The 20,773-nt window shown below is 45.9% G+C and overlaps 1 protein-coding gene across 1 annotated transcript in view; it reads left to right on the top strand.

Moving 5' to 3' along the window:
- Positions 1-20,773, top strand: part of PHIP (PHIP subunit of CUL4-Ring ligase complex) — a 228,528-nt gene that overhangs the window by 169,658 nt on the left and 38,097 nt on the right. Inside the window, exons 26-29 of the mRNA XM_088471636.1 lie at positions 9,450-9,574; positions 17,392-17,474; positions 17,717-17,828; positions 20,562-20,623. Of these exons, the coding sequence (XP_088327762.1) occupies positions 9,450-9,574; positions 17,392-17,474; positions 17,717-17,828; positions 20,562-20,623 (382 nt within the window). The remainder of the gene's footprint in view (positions 1-9,449; positions 9,575-17,391; positions 17,475-17,716; positions 17,829-20,561; positions 20,624-20,773) is intronic.

Here is a 20,773-nt window from a genome sequence, read left to right as displayed (position 1 = left end):
GTATGCTCTTTGCCCACACCTTCTCCCAGTGAGGAGAGTTACAGTGCAGGATGAGGTCTGGGGCCCCTAAGGGGCTACACTAGGGATGGGCAGAACGCAGCCCAGCAGTGCTGTTCATGCTTCTGTGCTGACTCACCTGAGTCAGTGCACAGCACACACCCCTGAGCCCTGGCAGTAGCAGCGCGCCTCCGAGTGAGTTGCTGACCGCTCCGCCCCCCTACACAGCTGATCCTCCCTGATCATACTTCTGCACTGACTCAGTGCAGAAGTATGATCAGGTTGGATCAGCAGTGTAGGGGATGGAGCTGCCACTGACTCGGGCTCCCACTGACAGAGAGGCTAGAGAGGTGGTGTATCGATGCACCAATCGTTGAGTGACTCGAATCATTCGAATATCTGAATGATTCGACTCATTGTGGCAGATGTATGAAGCTCTGAAAGTGATAAAGTGCGGAGTGATAATCAACCACCAACTGTCATGTTACAGGCTGTGTTTGAAAATGACAGTTGGGAGCTGAGTGGTTGGACGTTTATCACTCTGCACTTAATCACTTTCCAGAGCTTCATACATCTGCCCAATTGATTTTGAGATACTCAGTAGCCATCTCCTAGGCTACACCCCTTTATTTACTACATCGCTTGCTATATCCATGGAGACGGGCCTATTCACAGTGAGTTATTCGGCATAACCGTTTGCTGAATGTAATATCTGTTGTGAATATATGTATACATACTCGTGTGGCTTTTATGTGTATAAGTAGGTCAAGGGAGCCTGCCTAACCAGTGACAGCAAGTGCTCTCACTTTGGTGAGATTCAAAAAGCTAGGGAAACTATGTATATATTTTGTCAGGTTTTTTTTTGGTTTTTTTTCCGGGGTTTCCCATGTGATACCCCTGTGCACACAGCTGTGCACTATCTACTTACTTATTTGGACAGCTGAGAAAAACATATAGAACCTGGTTTTGTCTCTCTTATATTGCAAAATTGTTTAAGACTATAGGCCATATTCAAATAGTGGCGAAAAGTCCGAGGTCGGACTTTTCGCCCTCATCGCTGGTTTTCCTGTGGATAAAGTATCAGGCATGTGCACGCGTATCCCCGTATTCAATTAGTCGGCGAAAATGTGACCCGGGGAAAAGGTAAGTAGAGAGAAGTCCTGTCACTTTTGCGGACCCCTGAATCGGCCTGCTAAAGGTATTTGGGGTTTTTAAACTCTGCCGGCAGGTGCTTTTATGCGTCTTTTGTAAATGTGGTGAAGAATAGCATTTAGCAACATTTTTATTCTTAGAAAACAACTAGTCCCATCAAATTTGGGGTACATGAAAATGGGTGTAAGCATATTTTGAAGTCCCTAAGGTGAACTTTAAAAATTCTTCAAAATCCACCTGCCGTAACCAACCGCAACTAAAAAAAAACCACCTGCCGCATACTTGGACAGGGGGGCTGAGTTTTTCTCTAGTTTTTAAGTTTTTCCCCGAATATTTATTTATTTTTTTTTCATCCCCAAAACGAAACCACTTTTTTTGGGGTGTCCTATGCTACTTTTTAAAATAAAAAATTTGACACAGGTAACTATTACAGGACATTCCAAGGGCTGCAGGGTACTTTTTTAAAGTTTGCACCCCAAAACCCCAATTCTGCACTTTTTTTTTCTCAACCTATTCTATGGTGAAAAGTTATCCCTGTTTTTTGACAGACTTTTCGCACCTGTGAAATTGAATATGGGGAAAAGTGAATAGGCCGAAAAATTATCGCCAATAACAGAATTTTTACTTCTAATTGAATATGGCCCGATATAGAGAGAGATAGATGTATGTGTATATATGTGTGCATGTACGTGTGTGTGTGTATATATATGTGTATGTATGTGTGTGTATATATATATATATATATATATATATATATATATATATATATATATATATTACAATACACGGTGAGGTGTATAAATATTGGGAGATTGACAGAATTTTCATATTTTGGCCTCTATTCACCACCACAATGGCTTTGAAATGAAACAAACAAGATGTGCTTTAACTGCAGACTTTCAGATTAAATTTGAGGGTAATTACATCCAAATCAGGTGAACGGTGTAGGAATTACAACGGTTTCTATATGTGCCTCCCACTTTTTAAGGGACCAAAAGTAATGGGATTATCAACTCAAAAGCTATTTCATGGACAGGTGTGGGCTATTCCCTGGTTATTTCATTATGAATTAAGCAGGTAAAAGGTCTTGAGTTGATTCTAGGTGTGACATTTGCATTTGGAAGCAGTAGCTGTCGACTCTCAATATGAGATCCAAAGAGCTGATGCCATCATTAGGCTGAAAAATCAAAACAAACCCATCAGAGAGATAGCAAAAACATTAGGTGTGGCCAAATCAACTGTTTGGAACTTTCTTAAAAAGAAAGAACGCACCTGAGAGCTCCGCAACACCAAAAAAACCCGGGAGACCACGGAAAACAACTGTGGTGGATGACAGAAGAATTATTTCCCTGGTGAAGAAAAACCCCTTCACAACAGTTGGCCAAATCTAGAAAACTCTCCAGGAGGTAGGTGTATATGTGTCAAAGTCAACAATCAAGAGAAGACTTCACAAGAGTGAATATAGAGGGTTCACCACAAGATGTAAACCATTGGTGAGCCTCAAAAACAGGAAGGCCAGATTAGAGTTTGCCAAACAACATCTAAAAAAGCCATTTCAGTTCTGGAACAGCATCCTATGGACAGATGAGACAAAGATCAACTTGTACCAAAGTGATGGGAAAAGAAGAGTATGGAGAAGGAAAGCAACTGCTCATGATCCAAAACATACCACCTCATCAGTGAAGTATGGTGATGGTAGTGTCATGGCGTGGGCATGTATGGCTGCCAATGAAACTGGTTCCCTTGTGTTTATTGATGATGTGACTGCTGACAAAAGCAGCAGAATGAATTCTGAAGTGTTTCGGGCAATATTATATGCTCATATTCAGTCAAATGCTTCAGAACTCATTGGACGGCGCTTCACAGTGCAGATGGACAATGACCCGAAGCATACTGCAAAAGCAACCAAAGAGTTTTTTAAGGCTAAAAAGTGGAATGTTATGCAATGGCCAAGTCAATCCCCTGACCTGAATCCGATTGAGCATGCATTTCACTTGATGAAGACAAAACTGAAGGGAAAGTGCCCCAAGAACAAGCAGGAAGTGGAGACATTTGCAGTAGAGGCCTGGCAGAGCATCACCAGGGATGAAACCCAGCGTCTGGTGATGTCTATGCATTCCAGACTTCAGGCTGTAATTGCCTGCAAAGGATTTGCAACAAAGTATTAAAAAGTGAAAGTTAGATTTAGGATTGTTTAGTTTGTCCCATTACTTTTGGCCCCTTAAAAAGTGGGAGGCACATATAGAAACCGTTGTAATCCCTACACCGTTCACCTGAGTTGGATGTAATTACCCTCAAATTAAATCTGAAAGTCTGCAGTTAAAGCACATTTTGTTTGTTACATTTCGAAAACCATTGTGGTGGTGAATAGAGGCCAAAATATGAAAATTCTGTCAATGTCCCAATATTTATGCACCTGACTGTATGTACTATGTTGTTCTGTGTGTTTTCTAGTCTGCTTTGCCGTTCTGGTGCTTTGATTCCTTCTCCTCAGTTTGTCTTCTTCTGTTTCCATCTCCTCGTGTTCCATTTCTCTAACTGGGGCTTCTGGGGGATAGAGGGGGAGGAGTCGCTCACACTTAAAGTGTCTAGATTTCCAGTGTCCCCTGTAGAATGAGAGAAAGGTATTTTACTGTAAGGTACCAAAATTCTATTTTATAATGCTGACATCAACGTCACTTGAGACATTCTGACTACATGACTGCACACCTAACCCGCCACCACCAGTGACTGCTTGGCAGTGGCTTCCCGCTGGAAGCTCTTTCTGATAATCCAGGCTGAACAGGCAGTCCCAGGTGGAGGGGTTTGCTCCTCCTGGGACTGCAATAGCAGAAAGCTCTTCCAATAGGATGCCACTACCCAGCTATTGCAGCAGCCCTACACAGTAAGAACAGAAGGAAAGAAGGGCTTTTCTTTTTTTTTTTTCTACATCAGGGTCCATAGGGTATCCACAGGATACCTTGGGGTATAGGTGATGACGTCAGGCATCGGGCACCATAGAGTTAAGGTTTCAGCCTCCCAGGATGCACTAGGGTCCCCCTCCTATACCCCGCCCCCGAGCCAAGGCATCTCAGTTTCGTTTGGTGCCCGGCCGGAGTCGGATGCACCTGTTAGAGGGGGGCTAAGGATAGCTCCTGAAGTTTTCTTCAAAGCAGCTGTGGCTGCTCATCTGGATGTACAGCATGGACAGTCAGTACTGACGTCCATGCTGTCTTACCTACACCCCCGCCGGTACCAGAACGCCGGTACTGATCCGGGGATGCTGGTAAGCTAGCTGTGACCCCAGATGTTTGGGACCATGGCCGGATCCAAGGGGGCAGCAGGTAAGCAGCGGGGTCCCGCGGTGGGACCCTGCTGACACATGGTCCAGAGTCCCCAGGCAGGGGGCTCCCTGGGGACTGGCTGCAGCGTGGAGCCAGGTACCTAACCTGCGCTTCCACTACCCCCCTGGGACAGCTGATCGCAGCTGAGCGGTAGCGCTGCGGCGTCCCAGGGGTTAAATGCATGCCAGGGGAGCGCGCCTTCCCTGTAACACAGCTGGCGCCTCCCCTGCTGCACACAGCCCTCTCGGCTCTGCTGACTGGCCCTGTGGCAGCACTCCTCCCCCAGGCCGGCCTCCTCTCTGCTACTCGGTGGCCATCTTTCCTGGAAGCATGGTGAGCGCTGTTGGACGCTGAAGATCGGTGGCATCGCGGTCTGGGTCCCTCGGCATACCTCTCCTCAGAAACATCCTGGCAAACAGTATCAGCCTCAGAGACGCTTGACGGTGGCTTATCCGTTTGCGGATAATTTTTCTAAGTGGGAATCCCCTCCACAGGTGAATTCTCATGTGACACGCCTAGTACGTAGTGCCACATTGCCCATTCCCTCCATGTCTTCCTTGAAGGATGCTACGGAACGTAAGGTGGAGATCTGCCTAAAGTCCGTTTATTCCCTTGCGGGGGGGGGGGGGGGGGGGGAGCTAGGCCGGCTATGGCCATCTGTTGGGTAGCCAGAGCTATGGGACGCTGGGCTAATAGTTTGGATGCGTCTTTCGATTCCGACTGTTCGGCAGAACAGACCGAGTTGATAGGCAATCTCCGGGATTCGGCCACTTATATCAATGAAGCGGCTTTGGATATCAGTACCCTGGCATCTCGGATTTCTTCGGCAGCTGTAGCTGCTCGTCGCACCTTATGTTTGCGATCTTGGAAGGCAGATGCTGATTCCAAAAAGGGCTTGGAAGCTTTGCCTTTTAATGGAGAAGTCCTATTTGGTCCGGATCTGGACAAAATTGTAGCCACGCTGGCGGCAGCCAAATCTGCATGTCTCCCGTCTGCTGCAGTTCCTTCCAGTTCAGGTACATCGTCCTTTCGGCCTTACAGGGCCCAGGGTAGGCCTAAAGCACAGTCTTTTCCCCGTCAGGCTGGCCCCCAAAAATTGGCCAAGCCCCGGAAACAGGCCTAGAGTACCAGACGTCCGGCCCCTTACCCAGATGACAAGCCTGCCGCCAGATGGTCCGCGCCTCCCTTTGGGGGATCCCAAAGTGGGAGGCCGCTTGCTGCAGTTTGCCCAGTGTTGGTCGGTTACCACGACAGACACTTGAGTTCTCGAGGTGGTTTCTCACGGGTACGCCCTCTCCTTTCGGCACAGGCCCCCGTCTCGATTCTTCACCATGGGTCTTCCATCAGACCGGAACAAAGCCTTGGAACTGCGGAAGGTTTTGCACACTATGCTCCAGGTTGGAGTTATAGTACCTGTTTCATTCTCCCAGAGGGGCCAGGGTTTCTATTCCAATCGGTTTTTGGTGCAGAAACCCATTGGGTCGTATCGTCTGATCCTCAACCTCAAAGCACTCAACAGGTCTTTGTGGGTGCCGAGGTTTCAGATGGAGACCCTACGGTCCATCATTCTGGCGCTGGAACCTGGGGATTACATGGCGTCGTTGGACATCCAGGACTCTTACCTGCATGTCCCTATTCTTTTACGCCATCAACAGTTCCTCAGGTTTGCAATCCGCAACGACCACTTTCAGTTCCAGGCGTTACCTTTTGGGCTGGCGACGGCACCACGTGTATTCACCAAGGTGATGGCGGTCATGGCGGCTTCCCTGCGGCTGCAGGGAGTCCGCATGTTGCCGTACTTGGACGATCTTCTGTTGGTGGCAGGATCTCCAGAGCTCCTTCTACGCCACTTGGACCTGACCATTGCGGTACTGCATCGGCACGGCTGGTTGATAAACTGGCAGAAGTCCACCCTGATCCAGTCTCAGAGGATTCTGCACCTTGGAGCCTTATTGGTCTCCGGACAGCAAAGGATCTTTGTGACGGGGGAAAAGATATCTGCCTTGCAGTTGAGGGTGCGCAGTTGTCTGCAGAATCGCCGTGTGTCTCTGCATTCGGCGATGAGGTTACTGGGCTCCATGGTGTCAGTATTCGACATGGTGGAATATGCCCAGTTTCACTCCAGACCTCTGCAGCAATTGATCCTGTCCAAATGGAATGGACTGCCTCAGAGTCTAAAATCCCAGACGATGGTGCTCACTCCGAAGGTTCGCCTGTCCCTAGCCTGGTGGTTGCAGACGACCCATCTCAACAAGGGTCGTCCATTCTGGGTGGCGAATTGGGTCCTGTTGACAACGGACGCCAGTCTTCGGGGCTGGGGAGCAGTCACGGGTCCACACTTGTTCCAGGGCAGGTGGACTCGGGCGGAAGCAGAGCTTCCAATAAACATCTTGGAGCTCCGCGCGGTTTTCATTGCTCTCCTGCAGGCACATCGGGTTCTCCAAGGTCATCCAGTGCAGGTCCAGTCGGACAGCGCTACCACCGCGGCCTACATAAATCGGCAAGGAGGAACCCGAAGTCGGGCGGCTCTCGTAGAGGTGTCCCGAATCCTGGTTTGGGCGGAGCGCAATCTTACGGCCATATCAGCAGTATTCATCCCGGGAGTCCTAAACTGGGAGGCGGACTTTCTCAGTCGCCAGGATGTTCATCCGGGGGAATGGTCTCTGCACCAGGACGTCTCTCAACTTCTGGTGGACAGGTGGGGTCTTCCAGAGATCGACCTCATGGCGTCACGGCACAACAAGAAGTTGCCGGTGTACGGGTCTCGCACAAGAGACGAAAAGACGTCTCTGGTGGATGCTCTGTCCGTCCAGTGGGCGTTCCGGTTCGCTTATCTGTTTCCTCTTTTTTCCCTTCTTCCACGGGTAATCCGGAAATTCAAACAGGAAGGAGGGACGCTCCTGTTGATAGCTCTCGCGTGGCCCCTGAGGCACTGGTTCTCAGACCTCCAGGGACTGTCCGTGGACATTCCTCTGCCGTTGCCGTTACACCCGGACCTCCTGTCACAGGGTCCTTGTCTTCACCCGGACCTGACTCTGCTGTCTTTGACGGCGTGGCTGTTGAGACGGCCATGTTAAGGTCCAGGGGGTTTTCCAGCTCTGTAGTGCAAACAATGCGAAGTGCTCGGAAACCATCCTCTGCAAGGATATACCATCGTGTGTGGCATACGTTCTTCCAGTGGTGTCGGCCGAGAGGTTATGGTCCTCGGGAGTTCCGTCTGTCTAGAGTGTTAGCTTTCCTACAGGCGGGACTGGACCATGGGCTTCGCCTTGCGTCTCTGAAGGTGCAGGTGTCTGCCCTATCCGTCTGCGTTCTCAGAATTCAGCCACCATTTGTTCCACCGGTGGCGCCTTGTGAATTTAGCTGTGGTCCTGAGGGCTCTCCAGGGACCGCCGTTTGAACCACTGGGCTCAGTGGACCTCAATTGGCTGACAGCTAAAACAATTTTCCTTCTGGCCATTGCTTCGGCCAGACGTGTTCCTGACTTAGGGGCTCTCTCATGTAGACCCCCTTTTCTGATTTTTCATAGGAACAGGGCGGTGCTGCGCACTCGTCCTGGTTTCCTTCCTAAAGTTGTTTCCAGTTTTCACATCAACGAGGAAATCGTTGTGCCGGCTTTTAACTCACCTGATCTTTCAGTGGGTGAGGCCACCTTGGACGTTGTGCGGGCCTTAAGGATTTATGTTGATCGCACTTCGTTTAGGAAGTCGGACGCCTTGTTTGTCCTCTTATGGCTTCCATAAAAAAGGTTGGCCTGTTTCAAAGCAAACTTTGGCAGGCTGGATTCGTATGGCCATTTCTGAAGCTTATCTTAATGAAGGCCTTCCGGTTCCTTCCTCTGTGAGGGCTCATTCCACTAGGTCTGTGGGTCCTTCGTGGGCTGCTCGACGTGGTGCCTCTGCAGTCCAGATCTGCAAGGCTGCCACATGGTCCTCGGTCCATACCTTTGTGAGGTATTACGCGTTTGACACCTTTGCCACTCAGGATGCTTCCTTCGGGCGGTGGATTCTCCTTTCAGCACAGGAGCCCTTAAAGGATACTGCTTTGGGACATCCCCAAGGTATCCTGTGGATACCCTATGGACCCTGATGTAGAAAATGAGATATGGTAAGAACTTACCTTTGTTATCTTTATTTCTACAAAGCCCATAGGGTTCCACAGGACTCCCGCCCTGTCGCACCTGTGCTGCAGATGGGCTTTGCTCTGGTCACCGGTTTTTCCGTCTCCCTCTGGTGAGAATGTGATTCTTGTGTGTGTCCAGATCTTTTTTCTCTCTTCCTTCTCCTCCTCCGGCCTATGGCTTGGTACGTAACTGAGATGCCTTTGCTTGGGGGCGGGGTATAGGAGGGGGACCCTAGTGCATCCTGGGAGGCTGAAAACTTAACTCTATGGTGACCGATGCCTGACGTCATCACCTATACCCCAAGGTACCCTTTTGAACCCTATGGACTTCGTAGGAATAGAGATAACAAAGGTAAGTTCTTACCATATCTCATATTTTTTGTTATAACTTATTACGTTTGAGGGTGGTCATGTATCGTGTACTTTCCTTCCAAAATGTGTAAGTTTTTTGTATGAATTTATCAATACAGAGTGTTAAATTTTTACAACCCCCATTTTGGGGGTGAGGGAGCTCCCGGAGCTATTCAATTCAGTGCCTGTTTAGTCCGACTAATGATTTCTTCTTGCACCCTCCTCAAGGTGCGAGGAGAAATCCAACTAGAATGCCGGCTGCAAGGCTGTTTTACAGCTTAGCGCTGTGCTACCAGCCTAGCTGGCACGTTAGTTAAAGAAAAATGGTTACTGCGACTAAACACCAGGTTAAGTCAAGAGAATTGGCATTCTCCAACTTAACTGCTTCCCATGGGAGTAAACCTAACTGAATTGAATGGCTCCGGGAGCTCCCTCCCTGTGCTATTCAACTCCCGCTGAATCGAATTGCCCCCATTGTTTTAAATGCATTCTCTCTCATTAAAGGAACAAGAACTGATGAAGATTGTTGGTATTAAATATGAAGTTGGCCTGCCCACCATCTGCTGTCTTAAACTAGCTTTTCTTGATTCAGAAACTGGAAAGCTAACTGGAGGAGCATTTACAATGAAGTGAGTAATCTAATCTAGTTCTCTTATTTACATTGATGTATTACTGGAACATTTTATTGACTTAGGGTTAGGTTTCTAGCTTTCAGAACTTCCTTGACTTCTTATCACAGTTTATAAGAAAACAGTGGTATAGCTACAGTGGTTGTTTTGGACATATTTGCATCTTGGTTATAGCAGTGCCTGAGCTGTGATCTAGCGTTCCCGCTAGGCTGTTTTAGCCTTCTGGAGGGCAAAAAGCACCCTGCCCTCCAGAAGGAGGGCAAAAAGCACCCTGCCCTCACAGGTTGCGGGTGCAGTCTTCACCCGCGGGACGCAGTGTCCCGCGGGTGGAGAAATGTGCGGTGACCCGGTCACCGCCGGAGAATAGACGCCGGGCGCATGCGTCCGGCATCTATTCTCCCTGTTTGCAGCGCTTGGGGGCTGCCCGGCATGTCCGTAAGTGCCGGGCACGCCCCCAAGTATGATGAAAAAGGGGACGCGTCTTATAGACACGCCCCCTTTTATGGACACGCCCCCTTTTCGCCCGCTCGCACAAAGTTGCCCTCTCTAGCTCCAGCACCCTGCCTGCCGCCGGAGCTAGAGTGAACACTATGATCCCAATATAAGGGAAAGGGTTTGGGTAGAAAGGTAATTTCTTTGTGTACAGCGGGGTCGTGCATCTTTGGGCGTGTCCTCGTGGTAAATTTGGCACATTCAAAAGTTTACTGAAGTAGTCAATGTTCAGTCTGTTACAGAATAATGCTGTTGGAAGAACTCCCCTCAGCACGAAGTGTTGCTGCACAGTTAATGCATGCAGACTGGGTCCCAGGAAACACTTCCAGTCATACTCGTGACCATGTCTAAGGCAATGCATACCATCCTCTCTCGCATTAATGGCTAATTCCACTAATTATGGATATATAGTATACACATAAATCTTACTTCATTGCGCATTAAACAGCCCTTCTAGTCGCGCCATGTGTCTTATTTGCAAAGCGATGTGAATAGGATGCACATGCGGCGCTTGCTGATGTGATATGCAACATTATGCTACGGTAGTGTCACAGCCGCTGACACTAACGTAGTGTTTTGCATGTTGATACAGCCACAGTCGCGCACACATTATAGGCATGACGCATATCTTTGTACTTAGCAGGAGCTGCTTGTGTGCCCTATTCACATTGCTTTACGAATAAGCACTTTTGAAGGTAAAAAGCTGCACGCAAAGAGGCGCTGCGCTACCAAGTCACACTATGCTCACACGTTATGTTTAATTCAACTTGTAGCGCACAGAGGTAAACATCTGTCACACACATCGTTTACCTAGTGATAGTAATAGCTTGCTCACTTCTCCCTGTTATCAGTGGCATCCATAAACCGCGCATAAGGTAAGTTTAATTTGTGAATTTCAATATAAGGAAATTGCATTGTGAGGAAAGGGTTATTCTCTTCTCAGGTTTCCCATATCACTCTAAAGCAGAGGTTTCCAAACTTTGCCGTTACAATCCAGATTTTAAGGATATCCATGCTTAAGAGCAGGTGACTTAATTGGTAGCTCAGTCAATTTGATTAAACCATCTGGACTCAACCTGCTCTAAACTGTTTCCTTTGGCAACAAATTACATTAAATTAAGCATTTTCTTCAGGTTCCAAAGGGATCCGATCCACATGGATACCATGGGGATAATGTGGTTGGAGTGATTCAGGCACCAAACAGTTAAAGCTTTCAGCTCCCAGGATACCTCTGGCCCTACTCCACATATACCCCACCCCTGGCCACAGGCATTCAGTTGTTTGTTTGGTGAGGCAGGATTCAGATGCACTGTTGTAACAGGGTACTGCTCAGGCAGTCCTAAGCTGTATGTTTTTCAGTTAGCAGTGCTAAGTGTCTGAATTAAGGCGCATGCACTGAGACTCAGTCTACCTCCGCCAGGCCGCAACACCAGTAACAGCTCTGGTGATTTTGGCGGGTCACCGCAGAGCTTGCTAGCTGCGATGCAATCAGACCCACGGAGATGTCGGGTAAGGTGATTCCTCACTTACGAGGAATCGCGCGTGGCAGTCCTTGCTTCTGGCGCCTGAGATGCACTGGAAGCTCCTGCCATGAGGGCCCGGATCGTCCTCGTCCTCACTAGACCACTGGGACTTTTTGTCTGGTTGATGCAGCTCCTCCCCTGACCCAGACGCAGTTCTTTCAAAGGTTTTTGCGCGTCTGGGTCGCTTCTCATACCCGCCTTGTGTATATGAGGCGCTCACAGTCCACTATCTGTGCGCTGCTGTACCAGTTGGTCTCAGGAGGTTTTGGGTAAGTCTCCCTGTATAGCTCTCCCATGGGTCAGGTTTATAGTGCTCTATATCCTTCCAAGCATCCTGCTTTGAGTAGTTGATTCAGATCCATTGCAACTAAATTGCATATGCATGGTATGTGACTGTTTGCTAGCTGCTGTGTTGATACTGCCTTTTATTTGACTGTCAGTTATAGCTATCACTGTTTTTCTCCTCATCCCTCTGTTGCAGGTTTATGTTTTTTTTTTCTTTATACTTTACATTTGTTGTTTGTGAAGGTTGTCGCGTTACATTACTTTGCATTGTTACCTTTATAATTGATATGTCAAAAAGTAAAGGGATTCAGGAGGGGGAGGCCTCTGCTGGTTTGATGTAAATCCTGTTTGGCGGACTTGTCCTCTCAGGACTTTATAAAGGATGGTTTGTGTGCTGTCTGTTATAAGGAGCCGCCTCACCAATCCAGTATACCAGTCCCTGTACAGGAGCCATCTTGGGTGTCCTCCTTGTCTCAGGTAATGAAGCAGTTTGTGGATCGTATGGCTACTCCCACGCTGCCTCCTTGTATGGGGTGCCCACAGCATGCTATGTTTGCACCTCCCTCCTATACATCCTTCCTGGATGGATGCTTATGCCCTCTCAAGTCAGTCAGCTTTTGCGAGTAGACCGATAGTCACTAAGGCGCCTAAACAGAAGATCTTTTTATCGGTATGTTCAGCATATGGATTCAGAAACATCATCGATCAGGTGATGCGCAGGGTTCTTCTTCAGGTCTAGCTCGGCAGAGGAGGACCATCCTTCTACAGTGGATGTTCCTTCTTTGATCAGGGCGGTCAAATCAATCCTAGATATACAGGATGATGAACCAGCTCCTAGTAAGAAGGCTCCAGTGTTTAAACACCAGAAGGTGGTAAAAGCTGACTTTCCTAGATCCGAGCAGCTCACTGAATGAGGCATGGGGTAACCCGGATAAACAGTTTTATAATAAAAGATTAGCATCACTGTATCCTTTCCCAGCTTCTGAATGTACTAAGTGGGAAATCCCTCTTACTGTGGATGCTCAGGTGACACACTTAGTCAGGAATGCTACGTTTGCTATTCCGTCAGCATCTCTTCTTAAGGATCCTACAGATAGGAATATTTAAACATGTCTTAAAGCAATATTTTAATCATCTGGAGCTGTTACTCATCCAGCTATGAATGGGGCTTGGGTAGCCAAAGCTGTTGAAGAATGGACATTGGAGGATTCTCTACAATATGCTACCAGAAAACCGCTCACATACAGTCAGGTGCATAAATATTGGGACATTGCCAGACTTTTCATATTTTGGCCTCTATTTACCACCACAATGGTTTTCGAAATGAAACAAACAAAATGTGCTCTAACTGCAGACTTTCAGATTTAATTTGAGGGTAATTACATCCAAATCAGGTGAACGGTGTAGGAATTACAACGGTTTCTATATGTGCCTCCCACTTTTTAAGGGGCCAAAAGTAATGGGACAAACTAAACAATCCTAAATCTAACTTTCACTTTTTAATACTTTGTTGCAAATCCTTTGCAGGCAATTACAGCCTGAAGTCTAGAACGAATAGAAATCACCAGATGCTGGGTTTCATCCCTGGTGATGCTCTGCCAGGCCTCTAATGCAAATGTCTTCAGTTCCTGCTTGTTCTTGGGGCATTTTCCCTTCAGTTTTGTCAGGGGTTTGACTTGGCCATTGCATAACATTCCACTTTATAGCCTTAAAAAACTCTTTGGTTGCTTTTGCAGTATGCTTCGGGTCATTGTCCATCTGCACTGTGAAGCGCCGTCCAATGAGTTCTGAATTAGTTGACTGAATATGAGCATATAATATTGCCCGAAACACTTCAGAATTCATTCTGCTGCTTTTGTCAGCAGTCACATCATCAATAAATACAAGGGAACCAGTTCCATTGGCAGCCATACATGCCCACGCCATGACACTACCACCACCATGCTTCACTGATGAGGTGGTATGTTTTGGATCATGAGCAGTTCCTTTCCTTCTCCATACTCTTCTCTTCCCATCACTCTGGTACAAGTTGATCTTTGTCTCATCTGTCCATAGGATGCTGTTCCAGAACTGTAATGGCTTTTTTAGATGTTGTTTGGCAAACTCTAATCTGGTCTTCCTGTTTTTGAGGCTCACCAATGGTTTACATCTTGTGGTGAACCCTCTATATTCACTTTTGTGAAGTCTTGACTTTGACACATATACACCTACTTCCTGGAGAGTGTTCTTGATTTGGCCAACTGTTATGAAGGGGTTTTTCTTCACCAGGGAAATAATTCTTCTGTCATCCACCACAGTTGTTTTCCGTGGTCTTCCGGGTCTTTTGGTGTTGCGGAGCTCTCAGGTGCGTTCTTTCTTTTTAAGAATGTTCCAAGCAGTTGATTTGGCCACACCTAATGTTTTTGCTATCTCTCTGATGGGTTTGTTTTGATTTTTCAGCCTAATGATGGCTTGCTTCACTGATAGCAACAGCTCTTTGGATCTCATATTGAGAGTCGACAGCAATTGATTCCAAATGCAAATGTCACACCTAGAATCAACTCCAGACCTTTTACCTGCTTAATTGATAATGAAATAACGAGGGAATAGCCCACACCTGTCCATGAAATAGCTTTTGAGTTGATAGTCCCATTACTTTTGGCCCCTTAAAAAGTGGGAGGCACATATAGATAATTCCTACACCGTTCACCTGATTTGGATGTAATTACCCTCAAATTAAATCTGAAAGTCTGAAATGAAACAAACAAGATGTGCTTTAATAACTGCAAAGCCATTGTGGTGGTGAATAGAGGCCAAAATATGAAAAGTCTGTCAATGTCCCAATATTTATGCACCTGACTGTATATCTCCCACATATGGGAAGCAGCTCCCACATACAGGAGCTGCAATAGATTTGGGGCTTTAAAGCATCAGCAGCCTCTGTGGTGGCTAATAGGGTCCTTTTGGTTAAGGTCCTGGAAAGCTGATACAAGGTCAAAGAAGGCTCTGGAATCCTTACTTTTCTATGGAAATATACTTTTTGGGGCAGAGTTAGATAAGATAAGCTACTCTGGCAGCTTCAAAATCTACATTAAAGTCTAGGCAATTTTCTTTTCGGTCCTTTTGTCCCCAGGGATGAGCAAAGGAGGAACAGTCTTCTTCCAGGCAGTCTTGTTTTCAAGGACAACTAGGCGACAAACTAAGAGGTCTGGGGTGGCCAGACGTCCAGCTTCTAAGCCGGAAGACAAATCTTCTGCCTGATGGGGGTGGGCCTCCTCCTTCAATTTGCGGATTACTTGCATCAAACAACAACAGATGTCTGGGTTTGAGAAGTGGTGTCTCAGGGGTGTGCCCTCACTTTACGGAGGCATCCTCCTCAGTTTTTTTTGTTGTTGTTTTTTTTGTAGAAATCCCCCATCAGATGCGATCTAGGCCTTGGCTCTTCAAGAGGCCATTTACTCCCTGCTGCAGGTGGGGATGATAATCCCGGTTCCTGTGTTTCAGCAAGGAAGGGGTTGTTCCAATATATTTTTGGTTCAGAAACAGAATGGGTCTCATCGCCCTATTCTAAAACTTAAAACCCTCAACAAGTTTATCCTTGTACCCAAGTTCCGTATAGAAACTCTTCGGTCAATTATTTTGGCAATGGAGCCTGGGGATTTTATGGTTTCCCTGGACATTCAGGATGCGTATCTGCATGTGCCTATTACGCCATCCAACCAAAAATTTATACGATTTGCTGTCCTGCAACAACATTACCAATTTCAGGCACTACCCTTTGGTCTATCAATGGCCCCTCGGGTCTTTACCAAAATAATGGTAGTTATGACGGCCTAGCTCAGGAGTCAGAGATCAGAATACTACCATATCTGGACGACCTTCTGATATTGGCACAGTCTCCAGCTGTTTTTCAACACCCTCTCCAACTGACCATTGCTTGCCTACAGAAGCATGGCTGGATCATCAATTTGGAAGAAATCCGCTTTATCCAACACAGCAGATAATACATCTGGGGGCACTTCTTGATTCTCAGGCACAAAGGGTATTTCTGCCAGAGGACAAGTTTGTGGCCCTATCATTGCGAATACGCATATTGCTACGCCAGCGAAGGGTCTCCATTCTATCAGCGATGCAGATCCTGAGGTCATGGTATCCTTTTTTGCCATGGTGGGATACGCTCAGTTCCGTTCCAAACCTGCAAAAATTGATTCTCTCCTGGTGGAACGGACAGTATCCTCTAATAAGGTCCAAGAGGATCCTTCTCATTCCAGAGGTTTTGTCTCTCTCTCTCTCGCGGTGGCTACAAAAGGATCATCTGGACAAAGGTTGCCCAATCTGGATTCCAAATTGGGTGCTTCTCCCCACAGACGCCAGTCTTTGCGGATGGGAGGCAGTGACAGGTCATCACATCTTTCAGGGAAGATGGACAAATCAGGAAAGTCATCTGCCCAAAAACATTCTGGAGCTTCGAGCAGTATACAAAGCACTCATCGTGGCACAGGACCTGCTCCAGGGCAGGCTGGTCCAGATCCAGTTCGACAACACGACCAAAGTAGCCTATTTCAATCATCAGGGAGGCACGCAGTGTCATTCAGCAATGAGGGAACTGACAAACATTCTGATTTTGGCAGAACATCATCTTCCGGCAATCTCTGCAATATTCATCCCGGGTGTCCTCAATTGGGAAGCAGACTTCCTAAGTTTTCTTTCAGTGTAAGACGTGTTTCTGGCCTGATTTCTAAGCACTGACCACTGCTCTCATATGGTGATAATACAGAAGCTCTTGTTTTCCCTTAATACAAAACTATATTGGGTGCTGAAGTTATAGGCTGTGTAAATAACCTGATTCAATGATTTCTACAGTTTGAGAATTTCAGCTCATAGTTCAGTCGGCTTATTATAAATTAACTATTTGACATATAACCAGTTACTTTAAACTACTGAAAACAATCTGGTCCTAGAAATAGTGCTATATTAGGGTTTGCACGGATTTTGATTTTTATAGATGTAAGCATTATTGGCATAGGTGACCTCTTAGAAATTTGCTATTACAACCTACATTGAAGTGCACAATAACATTTAAAGCCTATATTTTATACTGTAGTTAACCATTTTACGGTCTAATTTTTTTTTTTTACGAAAAAAAAAAAAAAAAAAAAAGCTCAGCCCAGGCAGTCATGGCCACCTTAATCAGAAGCTGACTTTCATAAGAGACTAATTGGGAACTCTGTTGCTACTGTTTTCCTAGATACCGGTGGGCACAGCTTTGTTTTGCTGGGTTTATGGTGTGTTATGCTGAGCATGTCCCATTACATTTATCAAATTTAGCAGTGCCATTTGATACTGTCATTTAGGTTCTGAATAGTCACACCCTGTATCAGAAGTTGGACAGCTGAGCTCCTGACAGACTGTGAATTTATTACATTGTTTTATTGTCATGTTCATATTAGTTGAGTGTATCCCTATTTGCTATGGTATGGTTTCTCTTTCTGCATATAATTTTAACTTGCAAGCTAATGATTTCCTGCTCTTGTAAAGGTATCATGACATGCCAGATGTGATAGACTTCCTTGTTCTGCGGCAGCAATTTGATGAAGCAAGGCGCAGGCAGTGGAGCATAGGTATGTATAGGAATATGGTGGATTCAAATCTACCATCTAATCACACTAAAGACTAGGTTTAGATAAGACTGTTTAAATTGTGATGGCTTTCGCTGTCATCTCAATCCTTCTTTGAGTTGAGTGTCTTATTGATAATCCTGTACTGTGGCAAAGAAGCTGCCATAGTGAGAAATTACATGTAAATTCTACACTAAAGGCGGCAGATTACATTTACTTAAATTGACATCATATGTGTTTTGTAGGAGATAGGTTTCGGTCAGTGATTGATGATGCCTGGTGGTTTGGAACTATTGAAAGCCAGGAACCACTCCAGCTGGAGTATCCAGACAGCCTGTTCCAATGCTATAATGTCTGGTACGTTTTTACTACTTCAACTAACCGAATCGAATGAGCAGATAAGATTGTTGAAGAAATTTTATTTGTACTAGAAAAGAGAGTACTTTGTAATAGAATATTGGTTTATATGCAAGTTTTTTTTCTTTCTATTTCTCTTTTCAAAAGCATGTATTAAAAGCAATGTTTTATTTTTCCTCTGATCCTTAAATGGTTTGTTTTTTGACTGGTTTGGAGCAGGACAAATCTATTTTAAATGCGCCAGTTACTCTGATCTATTATACACTATAATGGGCATAATGTCTGTCTATGCCAAACATCCTGCCACATTCCCTCACACTGGCTGCTTCACAGGACCCTGCTAAATAGCCTTACAGCTCTCACTGGATGCCTGTCACAACACTGTCCCCTTTCACCTCCCTTTAGAGCTCTCACTGGCTGCCTGACAAGACACAGACCTCATATCATCTCCCCTCATACCTGTCCCTGGCTGCCTGACAGGACACAGCCCCCTGCCACCTTCCTCTGGCTGCCTGACTGTGCACAGCTCCCCGCCAACTTCAGTTCTCTCCAACCTACCCTGACAGCAGAGGCCAATCCCACCTTCCCTCACAACTCATCTTGATCCCTTCAGCTGCTCCGCAAATCACTCTCAGCAGACTGGAGGGTCAAACACAAGTCCCCCTGCTATAAATGGAGAATCTGCACTCGCTGAGCGACACATTAGGTCTGATGAAGGTGCACCTGTTATCAATATTTTGATGACATAGCTGGATGTTGATGCTACATCGATATACAGATGTGTCCTTACACATCTTTGCTGCAGTCACGCTAAAAAGCCCCTCTGCGCGCCAGATTCCGTGAGGCATTGCTAGCACCGGGCACCTTTTTTGCATGTTTGTTGCTGAAAATGCATCTAAGGTCAGCATTCAATTAGAAGCGAATAGTCCATTGCCGAACTTCGCCGTCATCGCTGATTTTAGGTGCGAAAAAGTATCGCGCGTGTCCAGTTTGAAATTGGTGAAAACGGGACCTGGTGAAACAAACAGGTGAAAATTGCTATCCGCTTGACACCCCCCAAAAGATGCTCCGACATGGGGGTTCACTATGGGTACCCCCGAATAGCCCTGCTAAAGGTATTTGGGTTTTAAAATGGTCTCAATAGGCGCTATTTAGTGTCTTTGAGCAAGTGGTGAAGAATAGCATTTTGCAACTTTTTTGGGGAAAAATAAGTATTCCCATCAAATTTAGGGTACATGAAAATAGGTGCAAGCATATTTTAAAATGTCTAAAGTTGAGCATTGAAATGCGCCAGAAGCGTACCTTCAGCAAGCACCTGCAATCAAAAATACACTGCCCCCTTATTTACAGACACCGCCCGACCCCCCAAGGCTATTTTGCTAGTTTTTGAATTTGTTTAAAGTGCTTTTGTGGGTTTTTTTTTTTTTACAGGTGGCGTCGGAGGGGGGGGGGATGGTTTCCGCGACATTGCACCCCAGAACCCCAATTGTGCACTTTTTTTCCACCAGGTAATCATAGGCGAAACTCTTTCGCCTATTGCATTGCGTTATCACGCCGGCGAAAAGACGCTACAATTGAATGCGGGGATAAGTTGAAACCGGTGAAAATTACATTGGCAAAAAAATATAGCCGAGACTGACATTTCGCTTCTAATTGAATACAGCCTTAAGTTGCGAAGCGACTAGGACGCATCAGACTTATTTAATTTGATATGCAATACTTGTATATGAGTGCAACTGAGTCTCTAAATCTGTATACAAAGTGCTACAATGTAGCGGCCGCAGCTTTTTTCATTCCAAGTTCTGTTGCGCTTCATATACAGACTCAGGTGCACACAGATGTACAAGTGTTGCATATAAATTTAATCAGCACAGTCTGCTGATTCGTCCTAGTTGCATCGCATTGTGACTTGGACACATTTGTGGAAAAAAAAAAGACGCCCAACGTTAGCAGAGTAGCACAGGACCTAGCGGCTCACTCACACAACGCAAGTCATGCTGCGTGGCGTATTGAGGCTAGATGTATGAGAACACATCTGTATGTAAGTAATTGCGCTGTTTGCACCCAATTAAAAAAAAAAAGGGGGGGGGGGGATTGCGATAGTGAGGAAAGAGACCATGACAAAAGGAGAAAAGATGTGTGGAACGTGCATAAAGAGAGCGATAGAGAGGCAGTAATGGGCAGGCACAGGATACAACAAGTGGGGGGAGAGAGACGGGAGGAAATAATTGTCAACACTGGCCCCCGCAGCTAGACACCTAGCGAATGATGGGTTACCACACCTGGCGAATGATACTAGTTTTATATGAAACTAGAATCATATTATAGGAAATGGGGGATGAGATAGAATGTTGCTTTTTTTTTTTGCCTAGCACCCTATGTATACTGCAAACTGGAACATGAGAATTCCATTTTAAATATCTGCTGTAGATATTGACTACTTGGCAGTCACAACACACAAGCATCTGCACATGGTGTATGTACGTAGAAGAGTTGCTATTCATTTCTATATTTATTCTCCATTCTTGCTGATGCAATGACTATACTTAAAATAAGTACAGTGGTAAGTAAAGGATGTCTCTAATGACGTACATACTTGTCATACACACTCTGTGTTGGACACCGCTCACTGCACTTTATTAAAATAAAATGGTTCTGCACTGTCTGATTTATGGAGACCCATTGCTTTCTTAATGCGTGTGTCATCAGAATTTTTTTTTTTTTTTTTTTAAGTTGGGACAATGGAGATACAGAGAAGATGAGCCCTTGGGACATGGAATATATACCCAACAATGGTTTGTATTCATTTTCCAGCAAATCATGTCAACATTATAACTTCTATTTTGCTCTGTAAAACCTATGCAAATTGGCATAATCCATAGTATATTGCATTTTTCCTTTGCATTTTACATGAGGTTTACACCAAAATAGAAATACACTTACTG

Source organism: Taudactylus pleione, unplaced genomic scaffold, assembly GCF_031769625.1.
Source record: "Taudactylus pleione unplaced genomic scaffold, aTauple2 ptg000015l, whole genome shotgun sequence".
Lineage (NCBI taxonomy): Eukaryota > Metazoa > Chordata > Amphibia > Anura > Myobatrachidae > Taudactylus > Taudactylus pleione.
This window is presented reverse-complemented; position numbering and strand designations above follow the sequence as displayed.